The sequence below is a fragment of the Venturia canescens genome, chromosome 5 (genome assembly GCF_019457755.1).
Source record: "Venturia canescens isolate UGA chromosome 5, ASM1945775v1, whole genome shotgun sequence".
Taxonomy (NCBI): Eukaryota; Metazoa; Arthropoda; class Insecta; order Hymenoptera; family Ichneumonidae; genus Venturia; species Venturia canescens.
Genome location: NC_057425.1, coordinates 9916768 through 9929263, shown reverse-complemented (window position 1 = coordinate 9929263; position 12496 = coordinate 9916768). Strand labels below are relative to the sequence as shown.

Here is a 12496-nt window from a genome sequence, read left to right as displayed (position 1 = left end):
AGAAATAGAAGAAGACGAGTGCTCCGATACAGCGAGGGCATGCAGAATGCACCGAGGAGAAAGGTATTTGTCGCAATCTTTCCCTATCTTTTTCACTCTTGCGCTGAAAAATCTCATATTTTCCTCAAGAAGATGAGTAAAGAAATCTATTACGAATAATTCAGTGATAGTTAAGTCTTATGAGCTAATATTTCTCTCCCCCGGCATTCTTAGCAGTGTAACGTCCCTAATTTATATTCATTAAAAATGTTTCAAAAACATATCAGTTAGAGTTTGTCTATTTTCGATTGAAAAAAATTCTCAAAACGGCAAAAAGGAAAGAAAAAAAAACATCGAAATTGTAATCACTTTTTGTGTCCATGCGCATCAAGTTCGATTGAATTCCGTTCGCATCTAGAACCGTCAGGAGCGTCTTGAGTTTTCGATCTAATACTTGGCGTATAAGATGAACAAATTTTAACCAGCCAATGCGAGAGGTGTCTATTCGATCGTGGCAACCTCAGCCGTGTCGGACGACAGTGAGATTCGTTTTCTAATTTTCATTAAGGCTTCTAGATACTTTTTCATCAAGAGTAATATTTTTTTTCGTTATTCTTCAAATCTTGTCGAGAGGCTTATCGTTTTTTCGTTTGACACGTGCGTGCCAATTTCTTCTTTCCAAAAAATGAAGCCCCCTCACGAAATGCAGTGGATGGTCTTCTCGTCTTATAATTTGTATTTTCTGCGGTGCTCGCAAAAATCAACGAACTTGTCTCCGATTCCCTTCCATGAAAGCGATGTCTCTGTTTACTCGTAATACATATTAAGCACTTTTACTCAACACGATGTCGTCTTCAAACCGGGGCCAGGAGGGTCTGGGGGCGGAGTCTGACGGGGAGGAGGGGGGGGGGGGGGCGGAACCGCCCCGGAGGGTTCAGGGGTAGGACGTTGCTCGGTGACGCAACAAAATCCTTCAGCAAGCATCCTTCGAGATGCGCATAGTTTTCTCTGGAATTTCATGATTCATCGTACGTTCTTGGTTCTTGGTTAAAGGGTTGCATTTTTTTTTGATAATCACAAACAGGATTTTCGGGCCTTTTTCTCCAAAGTAACGTAACTTTTTCGTCTTATATGGGAGATTTATTGTGGAAGCTAATTATTTAATCCTCAGCGTTCACGCGCCGCCGCGAACCTCGACATAAGAATGCAAGTGGACACGGAAAAGTTGTGGAGAAAAACAACGTGGACGGTGCAGACAAAGCCCGCTTACGTTCGGCTGCCCACGATCCGACTCGCGACGATTTATGCAAACTCATGCGAAGAGACCGCCGGACACTATCTCGTGACAACTCTGCAGGATACTCTTTGTTAGGAAGACTACGTACATATGTAGGAATTACCAGATCATTGAAGTTCGTCATGCTATTATAAGCTGACGCTCTGAGTAGTGCGCATTGCCCGTTGTGCGAGTGCATACCAAACAACTCATGGGAAGATCTTCAACAAAGTTGGTCCCACAGTCGACGACATTTCCTCTCCATCGGAGCGCGGAAAAGCCCCCAACTAAAAATCCCGAACCTGAAACATTCGAGGTCCGGGTCCATCCGTTTTTCACCTCTCTTTTCGGCCCTCCGTCATGATATGAATCTCTCCGAGGAAGCTCGGCTCTGGACCCGATGCACACCCGGACAACCGTATGCGTTCAACGACTTCTCTTTTGTCCGAAAGCAACGAAAAAAACTCTCATTCTCCGGATGAAATGTATAAAGGAATGGAGATGGAGGGACGATTGTCTATAGTTAGTCGCAAATGCAAGTGCACTGGAGAAAAAATCGAAGTGCAAAATATCGTGGCTATTTTCATCGGGAACTTTATGGATCTCTCGTACATCCACGACATTGCTAACACATTTTTATCAGTTGAAAAGTAACGTTTATCAATGCAGCAACGAAACGATCGTCCTGGCACCCCATTTACAGTGTTTCTTTATTGATTCTCCTCTTTTTTCAATGGCAATGAGCCTCAGGTGCATCCGTAAGTTGCCGTATATCGTAGCAAATCGTGGTACTACTTTTATTGATTGATTCTATATATAAAATTACTGCTGGTTCAGCGACGTAATGTATATAAAAAATGCTTTATCACTGTGCCAATAACACGACGATGATGGCAATGACGAAGTTGCAGATGCATGCCAAACTCATTTTACGATCAACTGCTATGTGGTAGTTCGCCAAAATTGACATTCGTACTTTCAGTCGCGTTTTCTATGTTGCGATGCTTACTTCAATCAACATTTTGATAGTCATATATATTTGAGGAAAATCATGCGTTACTTGCGTGATTCAAAAAAGCAACTTAACTTTTTTGCTCTTTTGATGATCGAAGAAACGATTAAAATTTATTCTCGCCATCATTGAAATTATGTGTAACTTATTTTTTGAGATTGATCTATTTTTAATTTAATGATAGCGGTTAAAATACTTTCGTAGTTAAATCGTCAAGCAAAATGTGACAACAGCTATTTTCTATTTATATGCGTATGCATGTCTATATTTTAACCCAGCTGGCTCATGGTGTTGTCAAACCTTCCACGGTTTATGTCGTTATTACACGATAACCTCGAATAAGTGTTCTTCTATTTCCATTCCCAAGTCATTTTCACCAGTAACAAAGCGTTCTCAAGACATCATTGATATCTGAAAACTTTATATTTTCTTATTCTCGTTTTTGGCTCTCTAAAATTGGGAGGATCCTATTGCATTGAGTCCAAATCGTCGCACAGGAAGTCGGCCTGTCATGAGAGCCTGTGTATAACCCTTCAAAAAATGTGATTTTCGTTAATTGTTTTCTCGACAACTAGACGGTAGATCCTATAATAATTCTGGTAGTAGATGCACGCTGTATATTTCTAGCATATTTCCAAATTTCTACTCTAAAAGTTTGAATTTTCGATGTTCATTAGATCCGCGCGAACTTCCGTAATATTACCAAAATATAATAATAATAATTTAATAATATAATAAATATAATACAATCTGATAGTCGTATATATTTAAAATTGGCATTAGTATGTTCGAAACGAAACCCGCCAGGGGAGATAACAACAAGTAGTCAATTGGAAGTTTTCGTTTCCAAAAAAAATGCCGCAAAAAAGTATCAATCAGACAAACCCGAAAAAAGAATGTGCTAAGAGCTAATAAACCGTGACACCATTTTTACCAGGTACCTTATCAAAAATCTTTGAAATATATAAATGATAAATAAAAAAAAATGGAGTGTCATTAGATCGTCGTAACGATGAAGGCTCTGCGCCGAACCGAGAGATTTCATTGATTGAAATGCATCGAACGACCGGAGTTTATAGTATGTGAGGTATTTATATCTACATCATAGAAAGAAAAGAAAAGCCTCGATGTCTTCTACTATATGCCTGCGCGAGTTCCCCCTGCGTGTCGTAATTACGACTTTAATCTATTCGCAGATAAAATTGAACGTAACGAAGTAAAAAAAGAGTTCATTGATTCGCACTATATATTGGTCCATTCTTGATTGACGTTCACTGTGTTGCCACTCTTGACAGACTTGAATAGCCGTGCAGAATTGAGCAGTGCATTAAACTTGACTCGATTGTGTTTTGGAAATTCGACACGCCTTCGATCAGCACGGAGGGGTCGTATAACCTTAATTACTTTCAGTTATCGTTCCCTCCGAGAGCAAATCGTTCTTACACAACATTGTTTGAGAATTTGGTGTTTTTCGGAAGAATTTTGAATTGAAACAACTTTCCAGGGGGATGATACGAACAAGGGAATCGTGTGGATTGAGGAGAAAAGATATGCATTGATATTCACGTGTGCTGAATAAATATAAACACAGACACTTGCACACACGTGTATGTACATCCATAGTGTAAACGTTCCATACAATAGGAGATTAAGTACATATAAGGGAGCGGTGGGCAAAGGGGTAAAAGCGCATAGGGATCAGACATCTCCCAGTCGGCGTGTAAACTACCGTTCGTGCCCAGTATTCTTCCTCTCTTTATTTTTCTCTGTATTATATTGTAGGTATAGGAGCTTCTTGCTCGCCGGGCAAACTTATACGTGAGTGTATCCATATAAATATACGGGAAAGAAAAGAACCGTATAGGTACACGTTCAAGTGCACTTTGCACACAGTACGGGGGATCGCACTCTCCGTTGCAGAAGGTAGAAGGTAAAACATATATAGCACGGCTCTGAGGTCGTGACGCACCGTATCTTACATCGGATGTACCACCAGTGTGGAAACACGGATATACGTGGCGGTATACTTCTCTTCGCTCTTTTTTCTCTCCGTCTTTTCTTTCATTCTCCCATTGCAGTCTCTCTCAGTCTCCATACCCTCATATGCATTCTTCTCAAACCACTCGAAAATTCCTTTTAGATCAACTTATCACCAACTGCTTCCCACATAATTGTTGCTTCCATTTTTTTTCGAGCACGAAGCTTTGGGCTTCGTTATCCGGGTTTCGACTGATGAGTGAACAGGACGAGGATGCTGCGAAACGGTGCGTTCCCAGAAAGCTTCATTACACATTCTTTCATCTACTTTTCTTTTCTTTCTTCGTATATCCACAGACTGGTATTAAAAAATTGCGAAAAATTGCACGTGGCTCTGCGCACGCATTTGGCAAATCTACAAATGTTACGCGAGTTTTATATACGTGACTCAAATAACACAAACATTTATGAACCCGATCGTTTTTGCTGTTGACCCAATTTTTTCACCTTTGTACAACTCCTGAGAAAGTTTCAACATTTTTCAGATATTTTAACATCAAGCCGCTTGACAATATTTCATTTTTCTCAAATTTTGCTCAAATAGTTTTAACTTTTCGGCCAATAATAATAGCCACATGAAACACCAATTTCATTCTTTCTTTGTAAATTGCGGCTTGTAAACAAGAAAAGTCCGTTTTATGAATTCGATTCCATCTTCGACTTTTTTTCTTTTTAGAACTCGGGGAATTGGCTTAAGACTTTGGTGAAAAATAATACGCAAAAAAGACACCTCTTTCGATATCACATCTATCCATAACTTATCTAGAAAAGGGATGATGAATGGAAAAAAATACTTGAAGAGCTAATAACCAACATCTATCTTAACTAAAATAATGAACTCGTCCACATTGTTCTAGTAAAAGCTCTTGAGGAAATTTTACAGAAAAAGAATCATTCGTTTGGAGCATAAGTATCGGCCATTGAAAGACCTAGAAAAGCACCTCTTGATTTACTAATTTTTTCCGTTCAAATCGACGTGAGTACTATCAAGTATCGACGTTATTCTGTCATAAAATGATTCCAAAACCGAAAATCAGTTGCGCGAAACGTTGGTTTCAGTCTTTTTCATAGACGCACGAATAATTCTTGATTTTAAAAAATAAAACAGAATAACCTTAAAATCTCTTTTCAATACCAGCGAATAAAAAGTAGATTGACACTAAATGATTTTTTCGTACTCGGTGAGATGCAACCGAATGTCGATGCAACCGATGCATATCTTCATTTGTCATCGATCTAACCGGATATCTGTCACCGTATGACAACTCGCAATGGCCGAATGTGAAAGGTACGTTCACCGCGATGCAAGCTCATTTCGCACGCTTTTGTTTCATTTTGAATTTTTCCAAGTGATTTTCACCCATCTTTAACATTTTTTTCTCCAGCACAATTGCCTCAAAAATAATTCTTGGCCAGTGATTTGTGTTCAAAATTCAACAGACGTAAGTAAAATTGCACTAAACTTGTAAATTTTTTTTCGAATTAACATTTTTATCCTGCACAAAAATGTGGTCATACACCCTCTCGGTTTCAGACAGCTACGAGCTTCTCGAAAAACAAAGAATCTTCTTCTGAGTCACTTTGCCCCAGAATTCAGAGTTTAGTGAGTGCTGGCCACTTTGCTCCGTATTTCTCTGAAATTATTTTTTTTTTAATGAAGAAAAAAAAGAAACGAGCGGGCATGGAATTCCCAGACATGCATATACTCAACATTCTCTTAACATCATTTTTCTCCCTTATTTTACATCTTCACATCTTTTTTCTCCCTTGTGTGTTAGGTGTCGTGACGCGGTTATGCTAACGTGGTAGCACGCGCGTGGAATATGTTTTCTATCCCGTGGAATATTATTCGATAAAGAACCCCATCAGCGCACAAAAACGCTGTACTACTTCTCTTCCCCTGCTTGACCAATCCGTTTCGACGGTTTCCGTTCTTTTTTTATTATCTTTTTGTTGAACCCACACAGTCGTAGCCTGAGTTACTCAATGCGCGTCGTTCCTGCACCCTAACAATGAATTAGCCGTGAAGACGAGATATCCGATAAGTAGAAATGTAGTAGAACACCAATAATACATGAAAATCGATCAAAACCAAAAAAATGTAGTTGCAAAAAAATCACGATTGATAAAAATTTTAAAAATTTTCGAAAATTATATTTAATATCTTAGGGATCTAGAAATCATTTATCATCCATGTTTCTGTTTGATCGTGTTCTATGTTTTACTTTTCTGAACTGAGCTTCAGTTTCTAACAGTTAACGGACAATACTTAATTAATGATAAATTTGAATACTGTAATGGTGAAAGGAGAAAACTGTACTGAAAACTCACCAGGGTCAGTTGCTCCAGAAAATTCTTTGATCGTACCGATGACACTGTTGGCAATTGAATTTTCCTTGACCGTCAGAACATATCTGTATCTCTCACAGCTCGGTAGCCTGCGTTGATTTGTACTTTTTATGGTGTTTATCCTTAGAAGAGCATCGTGAGTGCTCTTGAGGCCCGCGGCATCAGTCCCCGTCACGTTTAACTGATAGAGAGACGATCTAGACAGAAGACTCGGTCGTGCAACGTGAATCTCGCCGGTACTCTTGTCTATTCGGAATATACCTGCCTCGTTGCCACTGGATATCCGGTAAGCAACCTGTCCGAACAAGCCGTCGTCGAGATCGGTCGCTCTCAACCTCACAATCGCTTCATTAATCGGCGAATCGCTTCTTAGCGTTACGTTGTAATATAACGGCTCGAAAATCGGACTATTGTCATTTACGTCCGTTATCTTTATCCGGACTATGGCAATCGCACTCAGACCACCTGAAATAAACAAGTAAATACAGTTCAAAAGTGAAAATAATACAAAATTTTACTTTTTCGTGTAATGAATAACGATAATTTGTGAATTTTTTCAGAGTGGAAAAAATTTAGCTAAATTACAGCCAACTGAATGTCGAAATCTCCAATCGATCCTGTACAGCTCAAAATTAACAAGGTAACACTGAACAGATAATACTGAATGAATTAGCGTTGCATCAGATATAATTAAGGAGGGTGGATCGCGACGATACAATGTTGCCATGCGAAACCATGTTGAAAATATTTATCAAAGAATTTCATAATGATAAGAATTTCATAAAATTTGGTAAATGTATTCTTTAAAAATATATAAGACTACATAAATTTTTGAGATTTTTTTACCACATAGCTCTCGAGTAATTGAACACTAAAGTTCACGTGTATAAGCATAGAGTTTATCTACATCTCATGCATAAGAGCTTCGATTTAACGCTCAATTATGCGATAACCGTGTGGTAAAAGAATTTGAAAAAAATAGTATTTGTATACTTGATGCCAAAGAATGTTATCACGAAATTTGATCAAATTCTGATTACTTTGATTTCGTGATCCACCCTCATTGACAACTCCAATCTGAACATTTTTATCCAATATTCAAAGAAACTCTTCACCTTTTAACACGTCTATCTTAACATTAAAGCTGAGATTAATGACGGGGATATTGCGTTGGCATTACGATTTTAAGAGGAAAGAAGTTCAAGACCAAAGTCGATAGAAGCGGGGCGATGAGTTGTACTTTTGTTTTTTATCTCCTTCTGTACCCCCTCAAATTACAAACCAGTGATCGATTTTAATCGATGAAATAGGTACGCCCTCATTTTTTTTGCACAACAAGAAAAGAAAGTGGGCTTTGATAAGACACTGTGCTCTCAAGGGTTCCCGTGTACAGGGATAATTCAATTTTTCAAAAATTTTTCCCCCTCGATTCATTTTAACAAATGGACATTATTTTTATTTTTTCTTATCGCCTTGAAGATTTATTAGCGAAAAGGCTGTATGAGAAAATCCGGCGAACGAACGAATTCTATACGGAGTCCGTATGCTCTCTCATTCGCTGTCTTTCATTCAGCGAAGAAACCCTCAAGCGACGAGATTTATAGGCATATGTGTGTCATTGGAACCCATACTTCGTGAGAGATAATTTTTTGCAATCCACCCAGTAGAATGCACCTTGAAATGTTGTTCTTCCTTTTTTCTTTTCTTTCTATCCGTCCTCCCTTTCTACCGCTATCACAAAATATATTGTGTACATATCGATTTATGTACTCTTTCGCATGGCTCATGTGTGTGTACACACACACAAGCATACGCTCATGCGACACCACCGAGGGTTGGCATATTCCTAAAGGTTTATTAATTTTCCATAAATCACACAAATTACTGCTGGTGCACACTTTAAATTTATAGTTCTCGGCAGCGCGTGTCACGAGGGCAAAAAATAAAATTGTCTCTCGTAGTATTCTTTCTTCTTCTCCGTGAGACGGAGAGAGCCTCCTTTTTGAGATAACGCCAAGTATCGAAAGCGCTTTTTTACACGCGAATATTTCGACTTTACGTCATAGCGTTTTCCCAACCCACTCTGACGAGAAAACCGTTGCTGTAAAAAATCTGAAAACCAGTGACCATGTTTTTTCTTTCAATTGATCTTTGTTGCAAGTAAATCTGTTCAGCCGACCGCGAGATATGATGATTTAACGAAAGTCAGCTAAAGATTTCGGGATACTTTACTTTCTTGAGGCCAGATTGTAAATCACCACGCGGATAAGCAACGGGACGTGCGTACTTTCGATAATAAAGGACATTTCTCTACTTCGCGTTACCCAGTCTACGAAACGTCGCTACCTCCTCTCCTTGCGTAACGCTAAGTGAGAGAACGTGCATGCGAAGCTCCGTTCCCTCTCGCTTTCGTTTGTTCCACTGTGCTAAAGCGAGAGACAGCACATTTATTTAAAAATATAAAAAACCCGATTTTCGACGCAAATTGACTGATTCGAAAACAACAAGATAGTGTTCCATAGTAAATTTTATTATTGACAAATATAATTTTATACGATTACTAGCAAAAAATAATTTGCTGTCGCGCACCGTCTGCTGCCCATCACCAATTAACAGTACAAATGAACTCTTGAGCTAAACAACTTTCGCGTATTTCCGGTTATCTTATAATAGAAATGATATTTAACTTGCTAATTATTGCTCGCCAATGTCGTTGTGCGTTGACGTTTGTGCAGAGAGCGGCGTTCTTATAAAAGTGGTAAATGCCTACCAAAATAGCAGAAATCTTGAAAATATATTTTGTTTCCTACTAAAATCAAAATATTACAACGCTCATGATAATAATCGTTAACCTTCCCGATTTTGATGCCCTGGAAATAAGTGTGATTTATAGTGCTTTCTATAAGGGCACGGTTGAAGCTCGCACCCGTTGAAAATGACCACGGAATGTACGTAACGCGCGCACATGTATATATATTTGTACATGGACGCATGATGTATATATATGTATGCACATATACATCCATTTTTTTCTTTTTGAACATAAATCATACAGGCCATTACAGAGCCTACTAGATCTCAAGAGTGCGATAGTCCTATGCATTCTCTTTCGCGCTAGTCTCCTCTTGTGTATTGCCGTTTTTGTTTCTCTTGTCAGAACCTTTATTTTCTCCTTAAAAGAAAAAGAAGGAGCCTCTTTTCTCGCACGAGCCAACACCTAGACGATTCTCTGAGTTCGCGCGGCGTGTGCTCGCACCTAAAGCATTGTTCGCTAGTGTGTAAACGTGTTGGGGATTGTTGACGAGCTTTCCCAGGCGATACTTTTCATGCATGGGGGTTCGATGAAAATGGAAAACGGGAACGAGACCCAACGATCAGAATTCTTCATGCGAAGATCAAAACTGTTGAATATTTTTATAGACGTGAACAAGTTTCCTTTATTTTCTCCATTCATACAATCTCATTCGTTTTTTTCGTATCATTGAAGAAGACACTCTGCCTTTTTTTTGGGATTTTCATAACAGTTTTGGAAAAACATAAAAAACTTTATTTTCGAAAAATTTGAACAAAAAATCTAAAATCTGCGATTATTAAAATTCGGGTGGAAATGCTCCGAAAAATTCGAGAGCCGCTCACTTTTCGAACGGATATTCGAGAATGGACGATGCCAATGTTAAGGAGGTTGAAGCGTATCTTATGTTAAAACTATTTTCCAACTTTGCACATAAAAATTTTTAAAACAGAAAGCTTAAGACAGTATTAAACTTCTGGCGGGATATGCCGATGATTCACCGTCGTGTAATTGAGATATTTATTGTTGAAGTTTGCAATTTTTTGAAAGCTTCCATAAGAGCCCATGTTTAACCATGTCATTTTCGACAATGAATATCTCGATTACTAGACGGTGAAGCCTTTTCAAATTTTTCACCCATAATTAAGAGCTATTCAAGAAGATTCACGTAAATTTTCAATTCATTATATTGGAATAATAAAATTTATAATGTATTTTTCGTATGATGTCCTATGTATCTTTCCATTCGCAAATTTTGATAAATACGGAGTTTGCCCATTAATTTTGCAAGTTAATTAGCGATCACGATCAATGTTAAAATATACTAACCTCTATCTGTTGCAATGACCGACAATTCGAGGTAGGGAGCGATTTCTCGATCCAGAGTTGATTTAACGCATATTTCACCCGTATCGCTGCGCACAAACAATTGTTCACTCCCGATCTTTCCAGCTACCACAGTGTAGTTGACCATTGAGTTGACTCCACAATCCGGATCGGTAGCTTGAACCTAGAATAAACAAACAATTGTAAAATAATGAAAATATTTATGGATTTTTTTGAAAAATATAAACCACCGAAAACAACGAGTTTTGTAATTCGTGGACAACATTTCAGTGGCCAAAATGATATTTCATATCTACTATAAACGTTCGATCCTTAAAAAAATGTTGCGAACGATTCAGTGTTGACCCAGTGTCACCCCCACGGTGAGTTAACGAGTCACCGATCATTGAATTTACTGAGGGACAATTGTTGATCGCAAACCAAAATGATTACTAAGTTCATGCAACGAAGCTTCGTTTTAGGCCAAGGTCGGTTTTGATAAATGCAACTCCCGGTCAAGCAACAGTTGCCATGGGCTGAAAGTTCGACTGGGTTTGTTGTTCACTGGTGGCAAAAAAGGCATCGGTGGTAAAATAAACTTCATCGGTATTTTCATGTCTTTTTTTCCGTCGTTTTCTGATATGATGCCCTTGCTAAGTGCTGTTCTCAGACTGACAGTATACCTTTTAAAAACGCAAGGCACCTTTCAAAATGAAATCCGGAATTATAAATATTCGTCCGTTTATATAATTAGTTCACTCGCAGTTCCAGATCCGTACAAAAAAATTGGGGAGCATCAAAAATAGCCCCGGGTCACAGGCTAATTGAAATGGTGTAGAATGCCTCATGAGTATTGAATCTTGTTGTTGAATAAAAAGGCATTTTCATTGCCTCCTCGTAATTTTAGCCGAAAACGAAAATGAAGATAAAAGTAAAAAGAATGAGGAGGAAGGAAAATTTTCTTCGACCGATGAAGATTAGAGCAGGATGTACACGATTTGATTGATGAATACGAGAAATTTGCAGATTATCTCTGGAATTTTTGCATAATGGCTATTAACGATCACCTGAGAAAGAAATGAAAATAATGGTAATGAAATATCTTTGAAAACACGAGACTCGAGCTTCAAAAAAATGACATTACGCAGCGGCACCCGAGGATTTGACACACAAATGATGCAGGAAGGACGAAGTGAGAGTTGAGTAACAACAGACAATGAGAAAAACAGTTAGACGGAGCGGAAGGGAGGAAAAAAGAGACGGCAAGAAACATACAAGACGATAAAACTACAGTCGGTGAAGGATGATTTACTGGCGATCGGGCGAACGACCTTCCCGCCGATACTTTCGCCACCTTTGGGAAGAGAGTAGCAAACTGGTACAAGAGTTGAAAAACCAATTATACGGAGGAGATGGTAAAAAAGCGTGAACAAGTGAGAATCCAAAAAAAAATGTATGAAGTGGTGTAAAAAGTGTAAAAACTTCCAGTAATGTTCTGAAGTATTGCAGTAGTTTTTCGCATACACCCAGTAAAATAATAATCGATTTCAAATTCGGTATCCTTACAGTATTTGAGAAAGGCTGCATCGTAGCAACTTTTCAGAATTTTGACAGGATGCAACTCGAGAAACATTCATCCTTGCCTGCTTACTCTCTGCGACAAAAATCGTCAAGATTTTTCGGAACGTGTCCAATTAAATGTACAGATTCAACGAAAGAAATCATT

At 38.5% G+C, this 12496-nt stretch overlaps 1 protein-coding gene across 1 annotated transcript in view; it reads right to left on the bottom strand.

Annotated features, from left to right (window-relative positions):
• Window positions 1-12496, bottom strand: part of ds (dachsous cadherin-related 1) — a 186846-nt gene that overhangs the window by 44994 nt on the left and 129356 nt on the right. Inside the window, exons 2-3 of the mRNA XM_043419945.1 lie at window positions 10774-10954; window positions 6636-7118 (exon numbers count right to left, since the gene is read on the bottom strand). Coding sequence (XP_043275880.1) covers window positions 6636-7118; window positions 10774-10954 — 664 coding nt within the window. The remainder of the gene's footprint in view (window positions 1-6635; window positions 7119-10773; window positions 10955-12496) is intronic.